At 36.5% G+C, this 24190-nt stretch overlaps 1 protein-coding gene and 1 long non-coding RNA gene across 21 annotated transcripts in view; one reads left to right on the forward strand and one right to left on the reverse strand.

Moving 5' to 3' along the window:
- The window catches only part of LOC114094374 (uncharacterized), a 42618-nt gene extending 30686 nt beyond the window's left edge, over positions 1-11932 (forward strand). For all 3 annotated transcript variants that reach the window (XR_003583019.2, XR_011708817.1, XR_011708818.1), the window contains 2 exons: positions 4477-4634; positions 11736-11932. This is a non-coding gene — a long non-coding RNA (uncharacterized lncRNA). The remainder of the gene's footprint in view (positions 1-4476; positions 4635-11735) is intronic.
- Positions 1-24190, reverse strand: part of LOC114094371 (polycomb protein SCMH1) — a 209802-nt gene that overhangs the window by 34239 nt on the left and 151373 nt on the right. For 16 of the 18 annotated variants that reach the window (XM_071617736.1, XM_071617739.1, XM_071617737.1 and 13 more), the window contains 2 exons: positions 17528-17760; positions 13684-13810 (listed from right to left, as the gene is read on the reverse strand). The exons of the other annotated variants lie outside the window; for them this stretch is intronic. In XM_071617736.1, the coding sequence (XP_071473837.1) occupies positions 13684-13810; positions 17528-17760 (360 nt within the window). The remainder of the gene's footprint in view (positions 1-13683; positions 13811-17527; positions 17761-24190) is intronic. 18 annotated transcript variants of the gene reach the window in all.

Raw genomic sequence — 24190 nt, forward strand, 5'->3', positions numbered from 1 at the left:
TGTTAAGGAAAGTGAGGATTTCTATGTCTAATAATGTGATTCTTCTACTAAAACCACTTAAACACAAACACATATATAAGTATTAAAGTATTAAAAGTAAGTGTATTAAAAGTAAGTGACAACAAATGGTTCGAAAAGACACTTATAAGAATGCTCAAATTAACTCCAAATTAGAACCAAATACCTATCAACAGATATACAAATTGTGGTATAGTTATTTAATAGAATATCACCTGGAAAGAACCACTGACAGGTGCAACAATATAGGTGCTACTCAGAAATATTATTTGGAATGAAAGAAACAAAATACAAAAGTACACGTAGCATGTTTCATTCATATTCAGTTCAAGAATGGGAAAACCAATCTATAGTGGTAAAAATCAGAATCTACATGGAGCAGAGACTGACTGGGAGGAGGCCTGAGGGGACTTCTGTGGTGGCAGAAACATCTTACATCTTGATCAGGGTTGTAGTTACAGGGGTGCTGACATTATTAAAATTCATCCAAGTGTACACTTAAGATTATACATTTCACGAATACAAACTTTATCTCAATTAAAACATACAAAGGAAAAAATATAACTAGCTTGGTGTTATAGATTAGATATGCAGTATCCTCAAAAAGCTCATGTGTGAGATAATACAAGTATATTCAGAGGCAAAATTATTAGGTTATGAGAGCCTTAACATAATCAGTCAATCAGTCCACTGATATGGATTAACTAGGTGATTAGGTGGTAATTGTAGGGAGGTAGGCTGTGGCTGGAGGAGGTGGGCCACTGGGGGTGTGCTTTTGGTACTTATATTTTGTCCCTGGTGAGCAGAGCTCTCTCTGCTTCTTGTTGTCATGTCCTGAGCAGATTTCTTCTGCCATGCCTTTCCACCAGGATATTCTGCCTCATCCTGGCCATCTATGGACAGAGACCTCTGAAACTGTGAGCCAAAATAAACTTCCTCATCTAATTGTTCCTGTCAGATCTTTTGGTCACAGCAACAGAAAAGCTGACTAAAACAGAAATGGTACTGTGAAGTGGGGTCACTGCTGTGATTAACCTGTCCATGTGCTTCAGAAGCATCTGAAGCTGCAAATTGTTGCAGTTGGGGGAATTTTGAAAGTTTATGCAAGCTGAAAAGCTTTAGAACATTGTAAGTGGAGCTTAATGGGCTATTTTTATGGGTGTCCAGAACCAGAATGTTGCCAGGGCTGTGGACAGTAAAGACTGGGCTCATGAGGTTTCAGAGGAGGAGAACTCTATTGGAAATTGAACTAGAGGCCATTCATGTAATATTCTGGCAAAGAAGTTGTATACATTTTGCCCATGTCCTGAAACTTTTTGTGAAGCCAAATTAAAGGTCATGTACTAGTCCATCAATGGAGGAAATTCCAAGGTATCCGAGCATTCAGATATTGCCAGTGGCTTTTAGCCAAGTTTACTGTGATAATCAGGAGTAGCAAGCAAAGATGAAAGATTTGAAAAACTTGCACTTTGGCCAGAAAAATACAAGTAAAACTAGGGCTAAGCAAATTGTGGTTGTTAAAGCAATTAAACCAAAAAAGCACTAAATAAATACTTTACCCAGAGACAATAGGAAAGATGGCTTGCAGGATTCTCGGGAATTGGCAAGACCACACCCATCTCAGGCTCAGGGGTAAAGTAAAAATTCCTTTGAGAAGAGACCATGGGGGCACTCTGCTTACACTGTGTGTCCTAGGAAGTTGTTTCACTGTGCTTAGCTGCCCAGGCATTCAGAGGCTGCTGCAGTCATAGTTCCCAAAGGGCTGGCTACTGCTTAAAATAATGGCAGACTTTGGCATTGATCATGTGGTGCTGGTTCTGCAGGAATGCAGGATACTAGGTTAGGAGATCACGGTGGCTTCCATCAAGATTTCAAAGGAAGGCCTGGGAGGCTAGACAAAGTGTAGCAGGGGGGCTGGGATTGTGGCTCAGCAGTAGAGTGCTCGCCTAGCACGGGTGGGACCCGGGTTTGATTCTCAGTGCCACATAAAATAAAATAAAATAAAGGCACTGTGTTGTGTCCATCTACAAAAAAGATTCTCTCTCTCTCTCAAAAAAAAAAAAAAAAAGTGTAGCAGGGTCAGAGTCCCTGTGATGGGCTGTAACCAGCAAGGCTATAGGGGCAGAGCTTCAAAGACTCTTTGGAGAGAACACCAGGATGCCATATATCCCAGATGCTGGAAATGGAGCTACAGGACTTGTTTGCCCAGTTGGATTTTGGTTTTGCTTTGGTCCCACCCCTTAGTTTTCCCTTGTGGAAAGGAAATGTTTATTCTATATCATGTTATATTAGATAAATGCAACTTGCTTTTGATCTTCACAAGGGAAAATATCCTTGAGTTTTGAGTCTCAGATGAGGTTTTGGACTTAGACTTTTGGATAATGCTGAACTGTTAAGATTATTGGGGCTCTTGGAAATGGACTAAGTGTATTTTTCATCATGAGATGGATATGAGCTTTTTGGGGCCAGAGGCAGAATGTTATGGGATGAATATGTGACATCTCCCAAAAGCTCATGTGTGAGACAATACAAGAATTAGTGAATCCATTCACTAACATGGATTAACTAAGTGGTAACTATAGGGAAGTAGAGTGTAGATGGAAAAAGTAGGTCACTGGGGATATACCTTTGGGGTTTGTATTTTGTCCTCCGTGAGTGGAGCTCTCCATGCTTCCTGTTGTCATGTCCTGAGCTGCAGTCCTCTGCTATGCCCTTCTGCCATGCCCTTCTGCCATGATGTTCTGTCTCACTTTGCACCCAAAGCTATGTAATCAGTCATTTATGGACAGAGACCTCTGAAACTGTATGCCAAACTAAACTTTTCCTCCTTTTAATTATTCCTGTCAGGTCTTTTGGTCATAGTAACAAAAAAGCTGACTAAACACCTGGTGATGATTTTAAAAATATTTTTCTATATGGATTAAATGGTGAAATATAAAAGGTAAAACCATACAAACTTTAGAAGTAGTTTTAAAACTTAAACCCCAAATTCTTTGACATTCTTCCTATTGATCTCTTTCACATTGACCAATAGACTATAGTGGAAATGACACTGTGCCAATTTCTGGGCCCAAGCAAAGTATCCTGTAGAGAAAAACCAATAGTTGAAACCAATGTGTCACCATGTGAAGAAAGTGTGTCCTTCTGTCCCATCAAGCCATTCCAGCTGACACTGTATACAACAGAGAAAAGCTTCCCCACCCATCTCTTCTCTTACTGCTGTTTTAAGCCATGATGTTTTATGGTGGTTTGTTAAAGAACAAATTATTATCAGAACAGACTGATACAAGATACAAGATACTGCAGTAACAAAGGCCTAACACATGGCAATGGCTTTGAAACAGCCAAAAAAAAAAAAAAAAAAAAAAAATGCACAGAGTGCTACAAAGAGAATATTAGTGAAAACTTGAAGAGCATTTAATACAAACCTAAAAGTTCTCTAGGAGCCTTTCAGTGACAGTTAAAAGGACAGTGAGGAAAATTTTATTGGAAGATGGAGGACAGGGGATGTTTGCTAGGAAGGGACTGCAAATTTGACAAGATTGTTGCCTACCATGATATAGAAAAATAGAAAATGTTCCTGATGAGCTCAAAGAAATAGCTAGAATTTCCAAACTAAGTAATGAAAGTGCCATGATACTTCTCATTGCTTATGATAAAATGTAAGATGAAAGATGAGCTTAAAAATTTTAAACATACACACAAACCCAGGACTTTCATAGTTTACAAACAGAATTTTTCTCATTTCCAGACTCTCCAGAGGGCAAACAACTTTACTTTAGCTCGTAAGAAAGGGCCAAAGATAAACTCCACAATGACAGAAAAAAATTCTTAATTAAGGTGTCAGAAATATATAAGTGTATGCTTCATAGACTTTGAGACCAAAAGGCTCTAAGAATATTAAGGTCAAGACTTGCAGATTCTTTCTCTTAAATGGGATTTTTAGGAATCTTAAGGGTAGTTTCATAGCTGCAGCTGCACAGAAGGACCAAAGCAGAAAAGGATGTCTTTGGACATCTGTGGTTGTGGCTTTTGTTTCATAAAATGAACCTGGACAGCAGTCAAAAAAAAGCCCTTCAAATTTTTAAGAGAACCCATCTAGCAGAAGTACTGCCAGCATGGCCAGAAGGTTGAGAGATGGTACAAAACAGAAACGATCCCTTGGGCCTCTAGCATTTTATAGGCAAGAAGGTTAAGAAGTTCATCTCATTTTGCTCTTGGAAATGGAAGGATGATCCAGAGGACAAAACAAAGAGCAAGGGAAAACAACTTCCAAGAGGTAATACTGAATCTGATTAGGGATGGTAACATGTGCCCAGTTGTATTTCAGAATTTCTACAGACCAGTGCCTTTATTTTCCATCCCTTTAGAATGAGGGGAAGTTATCTTATATTTGTTCCCTCCACTGTGTGTTGAACATGTGATAACAGCAGATAATCTGTTTTGTTTTTTTTTTAGTACACAGGTATTCAATGGAGAGGAATTGCACTCAAGGAGATGCACCTGAGAAACTTCACTCAAGTGGCCTTGTGTACACCCACACCCGATTTAGATGATGCAATCTTGGATCTTGAGCCTGATACTGTAAAGGGAAGAGGCTTTTGATGAGAAATCCTGTGAGTAAAAGAATTAATTTTTAAAGTAAGAAAAGTATAGGTAATTTATGTTCAAAGAGTTGAATGATATTGTTTAAAATATGATCCATTATTCTTTGATCCTACACCCACTGAGAGGGGGGGTCCATTCCCCTCCTCTTGAATCTGGGATGTGTGACTGACTAATCTTTTAAAAAAATTTAAAAGACTAGAAATCATACAATGTCCTATCTCAGGACATAATAGAATTAAACTAGAAAGCAATAACAGATGATATGTGGAAAATCCTCAATAGAATTAGTCTGGAGGTATAGCTCAGTGGTATAGCATTTGCCTAGCAGGGCCCTAGGTTTGATTCCCAGCACTGCAAAAACAAATGAACAGATATAAATAAATAAGTAAAATGAAAGGGAAGGTAAAGCATAAGTGGAAGAATAAATAAAGATAAAATAATGTTTATTCTTCATTGATCTAATAGATAAAAGTTTGTCTCAAATAATAATACAATGATATCCTTGATTATGTGTGTGTGTGTGTGTGTGTGTGTGTGTGTATGCACATGCTTATGTACAATGAAATGATTAATAGAAACAGTTCAAGGTATGAAAGTGAGAAATTAGGATTATAAAATAAATACTCACTCATAACACCTATGAAGCAATATAGTGTTATTTGAAAGTGGACTTGGATTAGTTGTAAATATATATTGCAAACTGTAGGGTAATCACTAAAATAAGTAAAAAAGAAATATAACTATCATGCCAAGAAATAAGGGAAAATAAAAAGGAACTTTACTCAAGGAGGTGCAGAAAAAGACAAAAATAATAACAAAAAGAAGGGCAACAAATAGAAAACAGAAACACGTGTTAGGTATTAGTACAATTATATCAATGATCACTTTAAATATCAATGGACTAAATACACCAATTAAAAGAGATAGATTCTCAACTGGATAAAAAAAGATCCACGTTATTTGTATATAAGAAAATTTATAATAATATAAATTAAAAATAAATGAGTGGAGAAATCTAATACCATACTAAAACTTATCAAAAGTAGAAGTAGCTATATTCCTTTCAGAAAGAACAAATTTCAGAGGAAGAAAAATTATCAGGGAAAGAGGAGCATGACATAATGATAAAGAGATTAATTCTCTAAGAAGTATTGATCCTTAATGTGTACGCATCCAACAACAGAATGTCAAAATATGTGAGGCAAAACCTGTTAGGACTTCAAGGAGAAATAGATGAATCCACTGTTACAGTTGGAGACTTCAATACTCCTCTATCAGATGTAGAAACATCCAGCACATAACTGAACTCAAAGGTAGCATCAATCAACTACTTCATCCAACAAGAGCAGAATATATATTCTTCTCATTTGGAACTTCATCAAGACAGACCATATTTTAGGCCATAAAACATACTTAAAAAATTTAAAAGACTAGAAATCTTACAATATCCTCTCTCAGGACATAATAGAATTAAACTAGAAAGCAATAAGAGACGATATGTGGAAAATCCTCAAACACATGAAGATTAAATAACACAGTTCTAAAGACAAGGGTCAAAGAAATATAAAAAACTAAAAAATAATTTGAATTAAATAAAAATGAGAATATAACATCAATATTTGTGAGATAAAATAGAAGCAGTGCTTCAAGGGAAATGTATAGCAATGAATACATATTTAGAAAAAAATCTGAAAATCAGTAACACAAGCTTCCACTTTAGGAAACTAGAAAAAGAAGAGTAAATTAAATCCAAAGTAGGCAGAAGAAGATAAGAAATAATAAAAATTAGAGCAGAAATCAATGAAGTTGAAAAAGAAAATCAGAAAAAAAAGTGAACCCAAAAGTTGCCTGTTTGAAAAGATAGATAAATTGATAAGATTCTAGCCATAGTAAGAGAAAAAGAGAGATTACACAAATTACTAATATTAGAAGTGACTGGGGTGGCAGGGGAGACATCTCTACAGATAACATGGTCATTAAAAAGTAATAAAGGAAAACCATGCACAAAACTCTATGCTCAAAAATTTGATAATCTAGATGAATGGATCAATTCCTTGAAAGGCAAAACTCAATCAAAAATAAAACTACAAAGCTGGGTGTAATAATATGTGCCTGTAGTCTTAGTTTGAGCCCAGGAATTCAGGACCAGCCTGAGTAATGTATTGAGACACTGCCTCTTATAAATACATAAATAAATAAATAAGGATAAAGGAGAAAGAGGAGGAGAAAAATACAATCTAAACAAGCATATGTTTATTAAATAAGCAATCATATATCTGAATCAATAATTCACAATATCCACAAATAGAAAGTGCCAGGCCCAGGTAGGTTTACTTATGAATTCTACGAAACATTTAAGGAAGAAATTATACCAATTAGCCACAATCTCTTTAGAAGATAAAAGCAGAGTGAATACTTTCTAACTCATTCTATGAGGTCAGTGTTACTTTAATATCAAAATCAGACATAACAAAATTATAGACCAGTACCTCTTATGAACATGGAATGAAAATCCTCAACAAAATATTAGCAAGTTTAATTCAATGTTGCATAAAAAGAATTATACATCATGACCAAGTGGGATTGATCCAGATATGCAAGGTTTATTCATCTTTCAAAAGTTAGTGTGATCAATTCTATCAATAGACTAAATAAGAAAAAATCACATGACCATAAAAATGATCAAGCTTTTGAGAATATCCAATACTCAGTCACAGTAAAAAATTCCCAAATAACTAGGAATACAGGGGAACTTCTTCACCTTGATAGATAACATACATTAAAAAAACCCATAGAGTTAACACCATATATAATGGTGAGAAATTGGAAGCTTTCCCACTAAGATCAGGATCAAGGCAAGGATGTCCCTCCTCTCTCACCACTCCTTTTCCACACCGCACTGGAAGTCCTAGCTAATACAGTAAGACAAGAAAAGGAAATAAAGGTATACATATTGGGAAGGGAAAAAAACCTTTTTGCTGGTATATGATTGCTTGTGAAGAGAATATGGAAGAATTGCCAAATACCTTTTGTAACTAATAACAATTACAACAAGGTCACATAATATAAGATCAATATACAAAAGGTCAATTACTCTCCTTTGAACCAGCAACCAACAAGTAGATAATATTAAGCCAGGCACAGTGGCAAATGCCTATAATCTTGGGGACTCAGGAGGCTGAGGCAGGAGGATACAAGTTTAAGTAGCCTCAGCAACTTAGTAGGACCTGATCTCAAAATTTAAAAAAAATGGTTGGGAATGTTGCTCAGTGGTAAAGAACTACTGGGTTCAATACCCAGAACCATAATCAATCAACAATCAATTTAACAAAACCCAATACCATTTATAATGGTGTCAGAAGCAGGAAGAAGATAAAAGGAGAAGGAAGAGGGGATGAAGAAAGAAAATGAAAAGAAGGAGAAGAAGAAGGAGAGCAAAATAATTAGATATAAATTTAACAAAATATATACAAGATTTCTATGAGGAAAACTATAAAACTGATAAAAGAAATCAAAGAACTAAATAAATGGAGAGCTATTTCTTGTTCATAGACAGGGAACTTGATTTAGAGATTCAACACAACCCCCAATAAAAATCCCAGGAAGTTATTTTGTGGATGTCAACACAGTGGACCTAAGCTTTAAATGGAGAGGCAAAAATAGAAAAAAAAAAAAAAAGACCCAGAATAACCAATATGGTATTGAGGGAGAAGAATAAAGTTGGGGGACTGATACTTCCTGACCCAACACTTATTATAAAGCTATCATTACCAAGATAAGATGATACTGCCAAAAGTACAGACAGAAAGCTCAGTGAAACAGAATAAAGAGCCCAGAAATAAACACATGCCCAGATATAGACAACTTATCTTTCAGAAAGGAGTGAAGGCAATCTAAATCTAAATGATTTAGATATAAGGTGTCCCCCAAAAGCTCATGTGTGAGATAATGCAAGAAGGTTCAGAGAAGATATGATTGGGTTATAAAAGCCTTACCCCAATCAGTGAAATTACTCACTTGATGGGATTAACTGAGTGGTGGCTGAAGGCAGATGGGGTGTGGTTGGAGGAGGTGGGGCTTGGAGGTGTGGGTATATATTTGTGTTTTGCAAGTAGAGCTCTCTCTCTCTCTCTCTCTCTCTCTTTGCTTTCTGATAATCATGTGAGCCTCTTCCCTCTGCCACTCTCTTCTATCATGATGTTTAGCCTCACCTTGAGCCCCGAGGAATGGTGCCTGCTGTCTATGGATTGAGACCTTTGAATCTGTGAGCCCCCCCAAAAGCTTTTCATCCTCTTCAGTTGTTCTGGTTGGGTCTTTAAGTCACAGCAGTGAAAAAGCTGCCTAAAACAGTAGTTTTTTTTCAACAAATGGTGCTGGAGCACCCAGACATCGACATGCCAAAAGAAAAACAAACAAGCAACCCTCTCTCTGAAAAACATAGCTAGACAAAACCTTATCTTAAAAATATCAACTTAAAATGGATAATAGACTTAAATATAAAATGCAAAATTTCAAAATTCCTAGATGATTAGATACACCACCCAAAGCATGATCTTCAGAAGAATAATTAATAAGATGGATTTCATGAAAAACTCTACGAGAAAGGCACTATCAAGAGAAGAAGAAGAAAATATCTTTCATCCTGGAATAAAATATTTTTCAAAGACATATGATAAAGAATCATCCAAAATATACAAAGAACTCTCAAAACTCAAAAACAAATTAAGAATTGTTTTCTAATTGTTAAAATGATTGCAAAGTGAACTAAAGACATTAACAGATACCTCATCAAAGAAGATATACAGATGGCAGATAATTCAACATCATGTCATTAGGGAAATTCAAATTAAAACAACTGTGAGATCTCACCACATACTTATTAAAATGGCCAAAGTACAGAACATAAACAATACCAAATGCTGATGAGAATGGTGAGCAATAGAAACTATCATTCATTGCTGGAGGGAAGGTGAAATTTACAGCTACAATGGAAGACTGTTTGATAATTTCTTACAAAACTAAACATATTATTACTAATTCAGTAGTTGCTGTCCTTGGCATTTACCCAAAAGAATTGAAAGCTTATGTGTACACACAGTCATGGCACATGGATATTTATAGCAGCTTTATTCATAACTGCCAAAACTTATAAGCAACCAAGATGTCTTTCAGTGGGTGAATGGATATATAAATTGTGGTACATCCAGACAATATAATATTATTCAATGTTAAAAAAAATGAGCAATCAAGTCCATGAAAAGACTTGAAAGAAATTCAAATGCATATTACTAAGCAAAAAGAAATAAATCTGAAAAGGCTACATATGGTATAATTCCAACTATATAATATTCTAGAAAAGGCAAAACTGTGGAGACAGAAAAGATATCACTGGTTGTCAGGATTAGGGAAGAGAAATGGATGAGTAGGAAGAACACAAAGATTTTTAAGGAGTGAAATTTTAAAAGAGTGAAACTCTTTTGTATAATACTGTAAATAGTTGATACATGTCATTATATATTTCTCAAAATGCCTAGAATGTAAAACATCAAGAGAGAACCCTAATGTGAACCATGGACTTTGGGTGACAATAATGTGTCAGGCAAGTGAATCAATTATAACAAATGAAGCACTCCAGTAGGGGTTGCTGAATATAAGGGAGGTGCTACATGTGTGGGGACAGGGGAATATAAGAAATTTATGTACCTTTCATTCAGTTTTGCTGTGAACTTAAAAGTGCCCTAAAAAATAAAGTCTATTAAAAAAAATTCAGAGAACAAAAAAGAGCTCTTGACAGCAGATACAAATTTCCAAATGTGAAGAAGTAGAGTAAAAGCATTTCTTAAATGTATATGACTAAGGGGCTGGGGATGTGGCTCAAGCGGTAGCGCGTTCGCCTGACATGCATGCGGCCCGGGTTCGATCCTCAGCACCACATACAAACAAAGATGTTGTGTCTGCCGAAAACTAAAAAAAAAATAAATATTAAAAAAAATGTATATGACTAAATTCCCTAAACGTATGTAAATTGCTTTAATGCAGAGTATTTTGCAGGACTGGTATTCCCACCAAACACATTTTGGAAAATGTCACTGGAGTGCTAAATAATTATAATTTAGAAAGTAAGATGGCCGAAATGAGAAACTCAGTACAAAGCTTGGAAAATATAGTTGAGGAAGGCTTGTAGAATTGTGAATGAAAAGACAAATAGAATAGGGATAACAATGAAGAGGGAGTGGGCTGTGGTTGTAGCTCAGAGGTAGAGTACTTGCCTAGCACGAGTGAGGCACTGGGTTCAATTCCCAGCACCATATAAAACTCAATAAATAAAAATAAAGGTATTGTGTCCATCTACAACTAAAAGCAATAAAAAAAAAAGAGGGGTGTGAATATTAGAGGACCAGTTTAAGTGGTCCAACATCTGAACACCAGGTACGCTAGAATGTGTAAATAAAGAATTTAAGAAAATTTTACCAAATGTGTGTGTAGGATGGTAGGTGAAAATGCCTCTAAGGTGAAATCTCAGAATCCTGGGGTGGAGTAGAGGGAAAGGGAAAGATGAGAGGCTGCAGAGAGAATACAGTTTCATACAAAACTAAAAGTATGAATCTAAGATAAAAATTGATAAAAATAAAAAAATTAGGGGCTGGGTAATAGCTCAGTTGGTAGAGTGCTTTGCTTCACATGTACAAGGCCATGGGTTCAATCCCTAGCACCCCCTACCCACTGCCCCCCCCCAAAAACCCCACAAACACCACTTATGAATAAAGAAAAATGAATTCTCAAAAATTAGCAAATTAAATCTATGAATGTATAAACAGAATTATACACTAACACCACCAAGTGGGAATAATTATAACTTCCAAAGAATGGTACAACATTGAAAAATCAATTAATGTAGTCCATCACCTTCACAAGTTCAATAAGAAAAATTCTAAGATCAAATCAATAGGTGCAGATAAAACATAAAACGAAAAATAAACAAATTTTCATAAGTGTTGTACAGTTAAGTGTCACAAACCGTCCATGGGCCGTGTGTGGACTATGTTGTGCATAGTAGCCTAATGAGGGCCTAAGTCTGGCATTGGGAACCTCCTGTGGCACTCTTACAGGGACTGATCGCCTGATGCAGGTGAACTTCCCCCTCAAGCTCTGCCAGAGATCCCACACAGCACCTGAGATGGGTGTGACCTGCCAAGATGTCAATCAACCTGCTGACTTCAAGATACCAGGAAGCAAGACTCCGCCCTTGAAACCTTATCCCTGCCTTTGATGTCCCCTGATATAAATAAAGCAAGCTTGGGCTCCATTTTGCCAGAGTGTAGAAGCTTGGTCTGTATGATCTGCTAGCCCATCCTGTCCCTGCTTTCTGAAAATATTTTCAGTGTCCTGTGGTTTTTTCATTGTTCTATTTTTCTTAGCTTTTATTTCTTAGCCAGCCCATTCCACCGAGGAGAACTCCATTCTCATCGTCTGTGCGGGCCAGAGTTAAGAAGAATGAAAGGAAGGTATTAAAGGATATACTGTGGTACACAACATTAAATCTATGATAGCTTTTATGTTATCATTAAGGGACAATAAAAGTAGCCTCAGCTAATCCTAAGCATAGATGTATGAATTGGGGCTCACACAGAGTGAGCCAAGGTCCAATCGAGAGATTGTGACACAGTGATCAGAAATGGTTGTTATAGCCTGACATGAACAGGACACAGACACACATGGTAAATTCTCATGAAAGAAATTTAAATGCATATTTAAATTTCCCTGGGCCACGAGTTTTAGGCCAAGGGAGGGATGCTAACCCAGTGAGTGCAAGAGATGGTATGCATTATAGTCATGAAGCTCTTGCTGTTGTGGGTCTTCTAGATACTACTGAAAAGGCACTTTGACACCCACTTGGAATCCAAAACAAGGCGGGCTAAACCAAGCAAGTATACAGGTATCTAGGGGGCATGTCAGGAGGTTGGAAAATATAATCAATATTATTACCAATGTCCTTATTTGTCCTTACTTCATCATACATGGAGTTTAGGGACTAAGAAAACCCAGTAACTGGCTGGATCTAGATGCAGATGACATTTGGAGAAATCATGTGATAAGGCACTGAACACAGGTGAACATACATGCTACTGGCAGGCTCTGTCAGATTCTACAGGTTATTTGGAGAGGAAATTGTGGGTGGCCCTTCTCTTTAAGCTCTTAAATTTTAGGATTTTGGAAACTCAACTCTTTCTAAGAGAAAGACCACTCTAATTCCCACAGCTTCCATGGGGATCTCTCTAATTACTTAAATATCTCTAAAGAAGATAAAGTATTTGTAGAGCAAGATTACACACACACACACACACACACACACACACACCCCTTCTAATTTGCACATAAAAATGAGTTCTATTCTTTATAGCTAATTCACTGGGAAACTGTGAATCTATTTTAAAGGTATAGTTCTTTTAGAGTTCCCTCCATAGATAGTTTATAAAATGGGAGCAGATATGCATAACTCCTAGTTTATAAAATGGGAACAGATATATATAAGCCAGTTACCCATCCTCTTCAGCCATCAGATTTTGTTTTGAAAGAAACATGCATTGGCTGGCCTCCCAAATCAAGTTCACTCACATTATACTACAGTTGACCATCATCAAGATTGTTTTAAAAAATCAGAAAAATTTCATACAAATTTGAGTGGTTGCGGCATTACTAGAATGTTAGGAGGATTCTGGAAGATGAAAGGGATCACTACAAAGTGGAAGCTCCCAGATCTGCAGGTTAGTATTATTCTAAACTAGGTCAGGGACCTCTAGGTACTTCCCACAATCTCCCCTAATTGGCCCAAGGTCTCCAACCTTAAGTTCACAGAACACTCACCTAAGATTCTTTGATAATTCTGACAGAATGAAGTTTCTCTGAGACTATTCCAAATGCCAAATTTAAAACGCTTAAAAAAGATTCTACCTAGGTTTAGAAAAGAGAGGGGGCTAGCTATTGGTGGAAGATAAGAGGAAGTGTAGATGCTGGGGCCAAAGGCTTGTTAAAGCTAGTCCGGTTCTCTGTTCTTACCTGTGGGGGCCTGCATGGCTGAGCTGGGGATGGTGGCAGCATCTTGGGGAACAGTGCTGGTATCCGGTTCAGGGGTGCTGGTTGTTGGTGAGGTGGGTGGTGGGCTCAGCAAAGTCCGAGGTTTCCTCTGTCAAAATGGATGGGGAAAAGTTTGCTACCCATGATAGGTAACTTGTCTTCTCTTCCTCCACTCCTGGCACTTAATTCACCCATAATACAAAAATATATTTGTAGCTGGAACTTCATTTTCTTTGTTTTCCATTCAGCATCTAGCCCAAAGCTGTACATATAATAGATATGCTTAGTAAACATTTTCTGTATCTATGCATAAGATTTTGTGTTCTGCAGAGCTAGATTTTTTTTTTTTTTTGGTACTGAGGATTGAACTCAGGGGCACCTGACCACAGATCCACATCCCCAGCCCTATTTTGTATTTTTATTTAGAGACAGGGTCTCACTGAGTTGCTTAGCACCTCACTTTTGCTGAGGCTGGCTTTGAGCTTGTGATCCTCCTGCCTCAGCTTCCTAAGCCGCTGGGATTACAGGCATGTGCCACTATGCCTAGCTGCAGAGCTAGATTTTAATGCTTGTTTATACTAGCTTCAATACTATCATATGAAATCCCAGATTCTTTAGAAATTGGGCAGCTAAAAGCAAAAAGAAAAAAGCATACTATGGCTTAAATCTCTACTGACATTATTTGTTACTTTCTGTTTTTAAAAATAAAAATGACACTTCTAACTCTACAAACTACTATTCTGTCCTACCTCTTCCCTCACACATCCTATTCTAGCAATTCCTAATCATAACACTTCTCTAAAAACCCTGAAGGTGTACCTAGCCCACACCTTCAATATTTAGTTGTCTCTTCTTCCTGAAGTAGCCTTTATTCTTTTATTTACCTTACAAATTTCGGTTCATCTAGGAAGTTTTCCTCTAACTACTACTTTTTTTATTTTCTGTACTTTGTATTGTTGCAATTGTCAATGTATTGACATTTACATAAATAACACTGTCATTGTCATTATATGTTTGCATACTGCCTCCTTGAGCTGCTTGAGGGTCTGATTCTGAGTATCATTTCTAGCATGGTGCTTGACATATATAACACATGTTTTTTTTTTAATTTTTAAAATTAAAAAAAATTCTATTTGTTCTTTTTAGTTAAATATGACAGTAGAATCTACTATGATAATTTATAAATCATGGAATACATCTTATCCTAATTAGGACCCCAGTTTTGTGGATGTACATAATGTTGAGATTCACTGTGGGATATTCATATGTGTACACAGGAAAGTTATGTCAGATCCCACAGTGCAAAGCACCAACAAAGGGGAAGTAATAAAGAGGATTTGAGAGAAATATATTTTCTTTAAGCTGCTCAGGGAAATCTCTGGAGGATAAAGATGTCAGGGTGTTCCAAGAAATAGTTTTCTAAAAGTGTATCTAATGTAATGCAAACACAAACATTACCAAGATCCAGAAATCCCCTTTTACTAAATGCCCCATTTAGGGTCAACTACTGTGAATTTTATAAACCTGTCTGCTTGCTAGGAGTACACTCTCTGAAGAGAGTTTGCTGATGGCAGTAGGCATGTATACAATGGTCTTGCCTGGAAAAGCCCTCATGCAAACCCTTAACAGAAATGGACGTCTGCTCATATTTCCCAATATCACTAAAAGTGAATATCCAAATAACCAATGAGTCAGGAATGAAGGGAAACTTCAATGAGTTGGTAGAATTTTGTGGGGTCCCTAAAGGAGCAAGTTATGTGCCTGGATGTTGTAGAAGAAAGCAGAAAGATGATTCCTATTTCAGATAGGTGCATTTCCATGTATTTTATCTTGTCACATATTACATCATCTCTATTATATAGGTGAGAAAACTGGGGCCCAGAACCTTACTCAAAGATGCTTTCCCAGAGTCACACAGGTAGCCACAAATGGAGGTGACATCTGAACCTAAGTCTGACTGGCTTAAAAGCCTTCCTTTTTGCTTCAAAAAGGAATATTATGCTCATAGGTAAAATGGGTGGTATATACTCTTATAGAAGTAGGTAAAAGAATAGAAGGGGAATGAGGGAGTCATAAGCCAGGCCATAAAATACAAATGTGATGAGAATGATTGCTTTCAAGAAGGATGGAAAGAAAGAAGACTTTGGCCACTATGTTTAAGATTACATGAGGGAACAGAGCATAATAGTTAGGTTCTGAAGTATCTTAATGGTCAACCATCCATCCAATACTTCTATTCCCTCTCCCTGAAAACATTCCTCTCATAAAGTCACCAGTCTCTAGCAAAACACCTCTAGTCCCATTTTGGGATACAATTAACTGTTCCTTTTATGTTGAGACAAAGACCTTCTGCTTAAGTTTCTGCTTATTGTTTCAGTCTTTGGAGTCCCACAGATAGTTTTCTTCCTCTTTGACAATCTTTACAATGTGTTCACATCATCAAAACTATGGCTTCTCTGACTTTGGCATCCCTAGGGCCTTCAGCCTTTTCTCCACAACATGAGAAAGAAGAATATAATAGAGATAAAAATAAATCAGGACCTGGGTTAGGGGTTAGTGGTAATAGCTCAGATATATCATATGTTATATAGGAAGATTAGGAAGTGACATTGAGTGTTTAAAGCCAATTAGTAGGAGACAACTGAGATTGGTAACATCATCATTTTAAATTATCCATCCATCCATTGATCCATCCATCCAACCATCCATCTATCCATCCATTCTGCACATACTGAACATCTCCCAAGAGACTGAGATACAAGGCACTGCAGAAGAAAAAGAAAAGAAAAAGATTAGATTATTGAGGACTTTGAAGAGCTTATATTCTATAAGGACTGAAGTTAGTTGGAGCTACTAATCTACTAAACAAATAAAACAAATAAATCAACTAACTAGCCCTAGGGAAGAATATGAGACTGAAATGGATTGCCCAGGAGGAACTGGGCATCATTTCCACATTGGAACTCAGATATTCTAGTTCAGGAAGGAGAGTCTGAGAAATCCACTGATAGGAAGTAATGAGGAGGGGATGGTAGAGGGGCCCTAGAGAAGCTGCTGAAGAGCCTCCTCTTCACATCAATGCTTTCCCTAGGGAAGATATCCATGAAGAACTGGCATGTCTAAGAGTTAGTACTTCCAATAATAGTACTCAGAGGACCTTGATTTAGTAACTTTTTCCAACACTAGAGGTGTTAAGTCCCTTAGGAAATGTAGAGAGTAAATACATGATAGGGCAGTGGTGACCTTGGAATTTGAAGATTGAGGTATCAATCAATACAGTCTCTGCTATGTACTTGCTTAGGACCTAGGAAAATCACTTCACATACATAAGTCTCAACTTACTTAATAATAAAATAACATTAACACAAGCTCCAGAGTTTTGTGAAGATTACATGATGTGAGATAATGGTGTCTAATTTAGAACCTGACACTAAGTAGGTATCTAATAATTTTTTACAGAAGGGGGAGTGATAGCAAAAGAAATATTTACAGAATAATTTGCTCTTTCTGTTCACATGCTGGGAATCTACATTGGGAAAGTTAACAAGGAGCAGAGCCTTCCTCCTATGAAAGACTAGATAGAATCCCCCCCTTATGTGAGTAACTTTCATCAATGTCAAAATTTGTCTCCACTATTCTATCTCTAATAGTATCAACTCCCAGGTAAAAAGCTAAGTAGAGATGACAGTTTAGGATATTCCTCTTAAAGTCATACATTAGGTGGGGAATAGGAACAGATCTGCTGCTTTCCGAGATAAACTGGTATGAATGAATTACCCCTTTATAGCCCCTTACCCCTTTCTGGGAATCCCACATTTTTACCTACCTTACTGCCAGGTTTGGGACCCCTCTTCTTTGGGAATTTCAAAGATTCAGCTGACTTGGATGGGGTAGAGATGGGATGGGAAATAAGGGTCTTGGGTGTTCGACCCCGCTTCTTTCCTGGTTTACGCCCCCTCTGCCCTGGTTGATGCTCCAAGACAGTTTTGGTGCTGCTGTGGATGCTGGGCTTCTCAGTGTTCACATCAGACGCAGGGAAGGGATTCTTTGGAATCACAACTGCAAGAAAAAGACTCATTCTATCACGCCCTCCTTTGCCTGCATTCCCATCCCAGACAAGGAAAAAAGAATTTGCACTTTTGCTCAGGTAGTTTTGCACTAGGGAACTAGTTTCCTGTCATTTGACCCAAAAGTTTAAAAAAATTCAGAAGAAAACTGAATTTTAATTGGCTAGAATTGAAGGTTTAAAATTATTTCTAGCAGCAAAAATATTAAAAATTTCTCCCCAGGTATCTTAGAGAAGCATTGTGACCTAAGTCCAAGTTGAGGTACATGATCAGAACCATAGCGTCTGGGTTAGAATGGCTCTAAGGAATGCACAATCTTTTCTTGCTGAGAATGAAGATACAAGGCTCAGAAGAGAAAATGATGGCTTCGCCAGGTGATGCAGTGAGATGGGATAAGGACTCTGTTTTGAAACTGAGTACTGATGACCAAGTCTACATCAATCAACTTGAAGTTTTAATATGATTATTGTAGCAAGGAACAGTGAAACACATGGAAATATAAATCTGACAGCATGTGTCTTTACCTTAAAATCCTTTGCTCCTTAATACCTTTGAGAAGTTTAAATTCTTTATCATGATTTTCAAAGGCTTTTGTGTCTTTGCCCCTATCTTGCCCCCCCCCCCATTATGTTTGATGTCATTTCCTGTCACCCATCTTTGTGTTCCAATAGTTCTACATATTAAGCTCTCTATTATTCTTGGTTAAGCATACATAACACTAAATTTTCAGCCCTCAATCCAGGGCTGCCTCCATACTGAGGCCTTCTCTGATCATGCCCTACTCAAGTAGAGCCCTCCCCAATTTCTAAAAGATTTTGTAGATTTCTGTGTTAGAGTGCTTCTTAATTTTACTCTTATCCTTAAATTGAGATTTTTTTTGAGATAAGGAATATCTAATTCATTTCACAAAAGTTATTGAGCACTTACTACAAGTTATGCACTGTTCTAAGCCTTCGCAATAGAACAGCGAAAAAGCAGTTTCCAAGCTCACGGAGATTTTTTCCTAGAGGGAGAGACAGAAAGTTGACAAACAAATACACAGATAACATCAGACAGTAAAAAGTGTAAGGGTAAGGAAACTGAGGTGGACCAAAAGTCCTCTTCAAGGAGATGACATTTACACAGAGCTCCCAAATGAGGCAAAGGCAGAAGTCTACGAAGATCTGAGGAAAGAACCTTGCAACTATAGAGTGTAACAAGTGTAAAGATTCTGAAATAGGAATATGTTAGTGTGTCTGAGGAATGGGAAGGAGTCAGTAAACTGAGTGAGCAAAAGGGAGAGTAGAGAGAGATTAGGTTAGAGAAGGAGCAGCAAGAAGACTGAGTAGGACTCTGCAGACATGAAAATGAATCGAACTTATTCTAGGTATGAAGGGGAGTCCCTGAATGGGGAGTGACATGGAACTGCTCTGACTATCCTGTGAGTGGGGCAAGAGTAGAATTAAGGAACCAGTTGATTACAGCAGATGGGTAAAAGATGCAGAATATGTTCTCCAAGTATAGTGAAGTTTATGCAGAAATCAATGTTAACTGTAGGAAGTCTTATCCACATGGAAAACAGTGAGACTTGACCCCTAACTCACACTAGATAATAAAATTAACATGAAAACAAAAACACCAAACATCTAGAATAACACAAGGGGAAAATCATCAAAACTTGGGTTAGGCAAAGAATTAATTAAATAGGGTACAAAAGCATTAATTATAAAGGAAAAGAATGGCATATAACTTCATTAAAAGAAAACATTTCTGGGCTGGGGTTCAGTGGTAGAGCACTTGCCTAGCAAGTATGAGGCCCTGTGTTTTATCATCCTTAGCACCATGGGGGGAAAAAAGAAAGAAAAAAATCTCCATTCATCAAAAGACAAAACTAAAACTGAAAAGGACAATTCAGGGAGTAGAAAAAATATGTGAGAAAAATAATATCTAGCATATGTAAAAATGAGTAATAGAAAGATTGACAACCTAATTTTAAAAATGGCTCTCAAGAGGCACTTCACAAAGATGGATATAAAAGTGGATAATAAACATATGAAAAGTTGCTAAATATTATTGTCAGAAAAATGCAAATTAAAACCATCATTATTACACCTCTACTCATATTGCCAAAATCAAAAGGACTGACAATGCCAGACAATGGTAAAGATGTGAAGCAACTAAAATTCAACATTGTTGTTGTGAACCTAAATAACTTTGAAAAATTGCTTCGTGTATATCCCATGACCTAACAATTCCACACCTAGGTCTATGTCCAAGATAAATGAGTATGACCACCAAATGATATGCACTAGAATATGTACCACAGCATCTTTCATAGAAAGGCAAAAATGGAAACAGTCTAACTGCCCAATAGAAGAATAGATTTTTAAAATGTGGCATATTTGTAGGGGGGGAAAATACTATACACAGAAATAAAAAGAATTATTGTTATATGCAGCAAAATTGATAAATCTCATTGCAAAAAATGTTAGACAAAGGAAACCAGAATATATGATTCCCTTTATATTAAGTTTGAAAATATAAAAACTAATCTAGATGATAGAATAGTGAATACCTTTGGGGGTGTTGAGTAGGTAAGGTTTTGACTAAGAGAGAGCATAAGTGAGTCTTCTGGGTGCTGGAAATGAACTGTATCAATATAAAATAAATGAACAAAAAAGATAAAAGATAATGGTGAACTGGAATCTTAGAATATAATCATATTATTGAAAAGGTTGAAAAATAGTTGGATTCAGAATACACTTTGAAAGAAAAGCCGACAAACATGGATAGTAAACAGAACATTAGAAAACAGAAAACACAGAATTATACTGAACAGGTTCAATTAAAATCATATTTAGCTATATTCCATTTATGTAAGATGTGTCAAAATGCATTCTTCTGTCATGTATAACTAATTAAAACAAATAAAAAAGTCATATTTAGCATGGTGGCACATGCCTATAATCCCAGCAACTCAGGAGGCTGAGGCAGGAGGATTGCAAGTTCAAGGTCGGCTTCAGTAACTTAACAAGAATCAAAATTTTTAAAAAATTATATTTAATAAAAAAGAGTAGTCATGGATGATCTGATATTATTAGAATATGGGAGAATAAAGATGTCATTCACCAGGATAGGAAACCCAGAATTTACTTTTTAAATATGCTTTTTGTGAGATACCTATTAGATATCAAAATATGGAGATACTAATTAGGCAATTTAATATGTGAGTCTGGAATTTAAGGGAGAGGCCAGGACTAGAGATAAAAATTTGAGAATCATCAGTATGTAAAGCCATGAAACTAGATGAGATCTTGTTGGATATGAGTGGAGTCAAGAAGGAAGAAAAAATTTGTTTCTGAGACACTCCAATATTTAGAAGTTGTAAATTAGAAGAGGGTCTAGCAAAGGTCACTAAAGAGTGACCCATGAATGCAGAAGATGAGAAGAGTGTGAAGTTCTAGAAGTCAGGGAAAAGAGTGATCTAAGAAAGGTAGCACCTCCACTCAGTGATCAAAGTTGACATCAAAATAGGACACACTGACATGATGTGATGCACTGAGGGTACCAATTCACAGAGGTGTTCTTTCTGCCCATAGTCAGCAATCATGAATCACACAAACCAAAACTGAGGCACATTCAAAATAATAACTGGTCTGTCAATATCATAAAAAAAGACAGAACGATTCCAGATTCAGAAGACTAAAGTAATGTACAGCTAAGGTGATGAATGATCTTGTATCAGAGCCTGCATCAAAAAAAAAAAAGTTTTGGGAAGAGAATATTAGAATAATTGACAAAATTTGCATGCTGTCTATGAAGTAATATTTGATGCCAAGTGTAGCCTACTGTCTGATGTTGAATTCATAAGGGATCCTTGGGAGCACCATATGCATTATGTAATAAATCTGAAGATATACCGTATGATTCAGCAATTCCAGTTTTAGGTATAAATTCATGAGAAATTCTTGCACATGTACACCAGCATATGTGTAAACTTATGCTCATAGAATATTATTTGTAATAACTGAAACTTGAAATAATCTAAATGTTTACTATAAATAAAATGGATTTAGGCTGTGGTGTACCTTATTGATAAGGACATGCTTAGCATAAGTGAGGCCCTTAGTTTGATTTCCAATACTGGCATGTGCATGCACACATAAAGATTTTAAAAATGTTACAAAGTTGGCAGTTCTCAGAGTGTGGTATGGGGACCCAAGGGGGCCCTTAAAAAACCTTTTGAGGGTCTGTGCATATTAATAATGATGTTAAACATTATTTTTCTTTTCACATACATTCCATTGTGGTGGGAATCTTCCAGAGGTTACGTGTATAATGTCATATGTGCTTGTATATTCTATTTATTTTAAATACATTATTTATTATTATTTTTTTTAAAAAGCAGCTTTCTGGGTATACTTTTTGTATATAAATATGCATGTGAATGTATACATGGTGAATGTGGATGTATGCATATATCCATGATTCACAATCAAGACAATAAACATTTATTACCTCTAAAAGTTTCCTCATGTCTCAGTCTGTGTGTGTGTGTGTGTGTGTGTATTAAGAACACAACATGAGATCTAACCTCCTAACAAAATATTAAGTGCACAATACATATTGTTATTACAGGCACCATTTTATAGAGCAGTTCTCTAAAACTTATTCACCTATGTAATTGAAACTTTATAACCATAGCCCCTTCCCAAGCCTCTGGCATCCATCATTCCATTTTCTGCTTCTATGTATTTAATTATTTTAGATACTTCATATAAGTGGAATCATATAGTATTTGTCCTTTTATGACTGTCTTCATTCACTTAGTAAAATGTCCTCTGGGTTTTTTCAAGTTGTTACAAATGGTAGGATTTTTTTCTCCCTGTCCATTTTTAAGGCTGAATTCCACTGTGTACATATATACAATTTTTATTAATCTGTTCTTATGGTAATTGAAATTTGGGTTGTTCCCATGGAATATGTGCTTGTATATTCTCATTTTTACAAGTTCTTAGTTTGGGGTTGGAATGGGGCTCAGTGGTACAGCACTTGCTTAGCATACATGAGGTCCTGGGTTTGATTCCTAGAAGTGCAAAGAAAAAAAAAAAGCAGCCTAAGATTTAATTTTTACCATGCTAATATGGAGAGAGAGAAATGACATTCATGAAAGCTCTTTTGGGTCATTAAAGATATAAAAGTTCCCTGAGATCAAAAGATTTGGGAACTGCTGATCTATAATTATAATCACTTCCTTGCCCTCCTTTTTCTAGATTTGTCTAGGAAAAAAATAACCTTCATTAAATTCAACACTCTACCTATTCTATACCATAGCTTGAGTAAATGAACAAGGTAAATGGTATCACTTTTTATTATTATTATTATTTTTTAATATTTATTTTTTAGTTCTCGGCAGACACAACATCTTTGTTTGTATGTGGTGCTGAGGATCGAACCCGGGCCACACATGCCAGGCGAGCGCACTACCACTTGAGCCACATCCCCAGCCCAAATGGTATCACTTTAAATTGACCATTCTAAACCCCAAGATTGCCCCAGATTTCTCCAGTAATAAATAGACCATGGAATGTAAACTGGGCAGGGAGGTAAGCGATTCACTTTGGAATTTCTGCCATCATATTGACCAAGTGCTAAGTTCTTAGTTGGTACTCAGTATAGGCTTACAGAATAAAAATGTAGAAAATAATTTTACTTCTCTTTTTTCTGTAAGGCTAGACATAAAAGTCCACAATACCAACAGGAGAAGAGGTTGCTCACTCTGGCCTGAAAGACTTGGACAGAAGAAACCAAATAATTATACTGAACAGTTCTGAAAAATCAGGTTATGCAGGTCTTGTGTGAGTAGTTAGTACAGATTAGGCTATGTGCTAATTTCAAAGCTTCTTAGTAAATGGATTTTCTTAAGTTATCCTGAGGGACTACAAGATTTGGAAGCTCTTTCTATCAGGAAGGCCTGACCTGCCTTGCTACATTCTAACTTAATTACCCTAGTTTAAAAAAAAAAAAATGGAGGGGTATCAGGAGACCAAGGATCTAATTCTACTCTTGTCCCCATGGTGTGACTCTGAGTTTATAATTTAAAAACAATCTTCTCTTATTTTCCCAAAAGTAAATAATTAAATAATTTAATCCCTGTCTTACTTCAGAGAAAGACAAAGGATAGGAAAAATTTTATGCTACTAAGGTTAACAGAATTAGACTCTTAATCAACAGTACTTTGATAAAGTTCTTCTTACACATTAGTGATTATACTTGGCAATCATGACCATCTTGTGAAGGCTGACATTTATCACCTCCTTTGAAATTGAAGAAAGTGAGCCTTGGAGAAGTGAAGTGGCAGAGTCAGGCACGATTCTAATCTTTGGAGCGTTCACTGAGCACACTCTGTCATATAGCCTAGGAGGTAGGGGAGATATCTCTAG

This window comes from Marmota flaviventris, chromosome 10 (assembly GCF_047511675.1).
Source record: "Marmota flaviventris isolate mMarFla1 chromosome 10, mMarFla1.hap1, whole genome shotgun sequence".
NCBI classification, from domain to species: domain Eukaryota; kingdom Metazoa; phylum Chordata; class Mammalia; order Rodentia; family Sciuridae; genus Marmota; species Marmota flaviventris.